General features: G+C 46.4%; 1 protein-coding gene across 1 annotated transcript; it reads right to left on the bottom strand.

Moving 5' to 3' along the window:
* Positions 1-2400: 2400 nt before the first annotated feature.
* On the bottom strand, positions 2401-3123 carry LOC149510571 (uncharacterized). The gene has a single exon (XM_089757561.1). It carries the CDS (start codon positions 3121-3123, stop codon positions 2401-2403), a length of 723 nt encoding a protein of 240 aa, XP_089613687.1.
* Between the last annotated feature and the right edge of the window lie 1334 nt (positions 3124-4457).

Genomic DNA, 4457 nt, shown 5'->3' with positions numbered 1-4457 from the left:
TGACTTCAGACCAAGCCAATCATCATTTGGCATCGGACAACTATCGTTAAGTCTGTCATCCGCCATAGACAAAAGGAGGGGCTCTGGCATAAGTTACCACCAAGCGCCCAATCCAACCAGAAAAAAGTAAGTAATATGAATCGGCTGTTCGGAAAGAGCCATTGCTTCTTGTCAAACCAAATGCTTGAGTTCGACCGCTTTGTCTTAGAGCATCCGCCAATCCAATTACACGATCTGGTGATCTTAGCAGGATTGCTTTATTTCCCCTGTTTGGATCTATTGCCGAACGCAGATTCATGGGTAACTGGCCGATCGCGGCAGCTAGTGCTTTCCATGAGCTGAATGGTTGCAGTTCTACCTTTTTGAGTGAAACTTGCTTTTTCAAAGTTCCACCCCGCCTTGGGCACTCAACCGAATTTCATTGAATCCCGATTCTAGGGAAGGCGAAGCCACTTTGAATGGAATGAATCGAATAGATCCTACGCTATTAACCACCCCACGAATAAATAGCGAAAGCACTGATTCTTCAATCCCAACTTCCTTCTCCGATATGCGCGCTCCCTTGCAGTGAAGTTTTTTCTTAATACCACATCCCGATACCACAACCACCTCTCTGAGCCTTAGCCTAGCTACGTCTCCGTTCGCACTTTAAAGCATAGGGAAAAGAATTCCATTGGCTTATATACGTAGTCCTGGTTGGAGAGATAGAGCAAGAAGTTGGGTGGAGCGAGTATCTATCATTAATGGTTCAGTTCTGAATCCGTATAAAACAAAAGAAAGATCATAGTGTAGTGCAAAAATTGGATCGAAAGGGATCAGCGGACTCTTTTCTTTTTTTCTTGATAGCACAGGAAAGTTCTAGTAGCAGTCTGGGCTTTCGCGGGTTGTATCTGTTCGAAACTCCTGTTATGAAAAAGGAATTTTTAAAGGATGACAGCACAGAAGAAAGAAAAGAAAAGCGGGAAGGCTTAGCTCAAAGACAAAGACTTGAAAGAGCTTGTTGGAGGCCGGTAAGGCACTGATTGCCCCCAGGCAACATGCCCGAGGAAGGAACTTATTTCCCATTTAGAATTCCACCAGGCCTGGTATCGTCATCTTATTGTGGCCTACTCGCCTGGACCCTTACCATTTTGGCTTGGATTTACGGAGGGCTTCCTTCCGTCTCCCTATACCAGATGGGCATGGTTAAACAACTCGAGTCTTGTGAACCTGACTGGAGTTATGTCGAACGTTTGGCGACTGACCACGAGGCCAAGCTCGATGAGTGAGGAAATAAACCTCACACACAGAGAAGTGGCAACTAAGTTTATAGGTTCGCGCTTGCTGTGAGTACGTTCGGTGGTATGCTGAGAAATCTGTCGATCCCACGGTTCCCTTAAGGGTCTTCCTTGATCCTCCGGCGGTTTGTTTCAGACCGGATCGGAAAGACAAATAAAAAAAATTTCATAAATATGGTCTCCTCTTGTCATCCCGGAAATAATCTCTGCTCTGCTTGTTCACATCCCGATACGCCTAAGCCGAATAGAGGGATATGGTGTTTACCTAAATAGAGCGGAACGGCAGCGCAAGCTCACTCTTGAAGAGACTTACATACCAGTAGTCGTTTTTGTTTGTGTATTGAACTTTGTTGATGCTCTCTTCTGTGGAAAGTAATGAAAATGCTTCGGTGGTCAGGCTCTTAATGTTTATTGTATTGTTCATGGTCCTCCCATTAACTACTTCTTGCTCCAGCAGCTCCCACACCAGACGCTACTACAGCTCCAGCTCCTCTTGCTTAGTCCGTTCGTGTGGTACCTTTGACTCTTTCTGGTGCTGCGCTGCTTAAAACTAGGGTCCGTGAAGGGCTTTCAAAGGTAATGGACGGTCAGGGACGGGAAGCGAACCAGGGACCTTAGACCACCAGGAAGGGCTATTGACCGAAGGGGAAAGTTATTAAAAAAGTTCCATTGGTAACTAGAAGATAGAAACAGAGAAGGTTACGAGTGCAATCGCTTATGCGATTGGGGACAGAGGTCAGGGCAAGGACGGAAAGCCTGGGTTTCGGGTTTAGAATCCTAGCGCACCGAACTCGGGCATCGTCTCTCGCAAGAGATGGAATCGAAGGACTTCGCCCGAAAGCTATGATTGGTATCCCCAGGGGCAAGACGCTAGGCCAACAAGCCCAAGGTGAGGGATGCCCTAGCCCTGCTAACTCGTACTCTTCTTTTAATGCCCGAGGACAAAAGTAAATCAGATCAGAATAGGCTTCTTGATTGAAGCCGATGGAAGGACATGACCATCTTCAAGCTTTAACTGCCCATCCTTCAACAGTCGGTCAAAGATCTCATCCGTTTTCGTAATGTCGAATGAGTACTCCTTTCAACCTCGGCCATGCTTTTGTTCTTATTCTTCTGTGGCCGATCACTCTTCTCTGGTTAACGCTGGGCACTCATAGGGCTTCCCTTGCACAAGTTCAGCCACACACACCTCTTCGTCTTCAGATTCAGAGGTCGAATCATACTCGACCACAGCTATTTCTAGACTTGGATCCTTGTAGTAAGTGCCCTTGGATGAAGTCCTTCTCTCTTTCTTTTCCTTCAGAAACCGCTCATAACTACCGGCTCTAGTGGCCAGGTGGAACAGATCGGTGAATTCTTGCCCTTCAAACTTCTCCCTCATATTGAAGTTCAGACCTCTCAGAGCCAAACTAAGACACTCCTTTTTGGTCAAGGAGGTCTGACATCTAGTCCTCAGCTTCCTAAACCTCGCGATGTACTTTTCGACCGACTCGCCTTGGAGCTGAGTAACTCTTGCCAAATCGGCCACTGTAAAGTCTGGTTCTGTCCTATAGAATTGCTCATGGAACTTGCTTTCCAGATCGTACCAACTGTTAATAGAGTTTGGAGGGAGGTTCATATACCAGGGGAAGGCCGAATTAGTAAGAGAGTTGGCAAAGAGCCTCAACTTTAGGTAGTCCTTGGACCTAGCTTCCCCGCACTGGACCGAGAACCGAGCTATATGCTCAATAGTCGACTTCTTCTCCTCACCGGAAAAGAGAACAAACTCAGGCACCTTATACCCCTTTGGAAACTGATGAACTCGGTCGATCCAATCAGGGTATGGTTTCCTAGACGTCGGCCTCATTAAGGGCCTGACGTCAATTCCAAGCTGCTTTCGCTCCTCACCTTTCAGTCGAGCTCAAATCACTCCTACCCTCTTCCTGCCGGTCTTGCTACTTCTCTACTTAGCAACTGAGCTACTGAACTCCTTGCTTCAGACAGCTGATATGCGACTACTCCTCTAGTAGCTCACACATACAGAGAGAGAAATCTCGCTGATCCGCTGTTATGTATTCAACTGTTATGTATTCAACTCCTCCTGCTTCATCGTCTTATGCTGGAGTAGATACAACTTCTGCCGTGGAACTGGTTTCCGTTGTTCACCCGGTTTTTGTTGCCCAACCGCCTGCTGCAGAAGAGACAACTAATGCCGCTGACTCAGACCCTGCGGTAATTCTTGATTGATGTAGCTTCGTCGTCTCTTTCCTGATGGGCGGATGCTATCATAAGCCTAAAGATCAGATAATAGTCAGGCATCGGCCTAGAGAATAGGAGTTGGCAGAGATGCTATCGGTCTGGAACTGAACTAATGGAATGGAACTCTTTTCCCTCTTTAATATGAAATTCATTTCACAATAGTCAGAGTCAGCTTTCTATACGATAAATGAGAGCGAGCGAGAGAATGAAGTTGATCGGATCATAGCTTCATTCCTTGAACCTTGGTAGCGGGATGGTGGTCTCGAATATTACTTACAATAGATGCTTTCCCAGGACTATCCTATTTAAATTCGTATTTGACTAGACTAAAGCCTAAGTCCCTTTCTTGTTAGAAGAGATAGAGTAGGGACTTCAATCTGCCCTAGGTTTCTTGAAGGTTGAATTCTAGAACCAGCTCGACTACCAACAAAGGAAGTAAGTTAGACCTATCTCTTCCTTTTAGTATCTTCCAAGGAGGAACTTCCTCTTTCCCTAAGTCTATTGAAGGGAAGGTTATTAACTCTAAGTTTCTTTATCGTTCGTGCCCTGTAAGAAGGAAAGGAGGGCATAGTAAAAAGCCTAGCATCTCGACCAGCAAAAGAAAAACCTTCCTAAAGTCTGCGAAGAGAGCCCACATTCCCACTCCTCTCAACCTTCTCGCTCCAAGTTCATCAGTTGCTTCTGGTAGAGAAGTTGAACAAAAGGTCTCTGAGCTTTCGTCCCCGTATCCCATTCTTGGCCTTCAGTCGGCTTTGATCAACCCATATCTTCTTCCTTTCCTGGGGGTATCCCTCTACGCTAGCAAAAGGGCTTTCCGAGGAAATGGGTGTAGAGGAGCTCGTGTATCTTTAGTCATAGGGCTCACCCCTCAAGACCCTTGCTTCTCTGTCAGCTTCTTGTCTCGGAGTCTATTCTAACTACCTCTCCGCGGGACAGACAGCT

The sequence above is a fragment of the Durio zibethinus genome, unplaced genomic scaffold (genome assembly GCF_047325235.1).
Source record: "Durio zibethinus cultivar Kanyao isolate XHJ-2024 unplaced genomic scaffold, ASM4732523v1 HiC_scaffold_30, whole genome shotgun sequence".
Classification (NCBI taxonomy): Eukaryota; Viridiplantae; Streptophyta; class Magnoliopsida; order Malvales; family Malvaceae; genus Durio; species Durio zibethinus.
The sequence above is the reverse complement of the archived record's forward strand: the minus strand, read 5'-3'. Positions and strand labels throughout refer to the sequence as shown.

What these genes read in the sequence shown, in the direction of transcription:
- LOC149510571 (XM_089757561.1), bottom strand. Translation starts at nt 3,123, where the DNA reads ATGAGGCCGACGTCTAGGAAACCATACCCTGATTGGATCGACCGAGTT.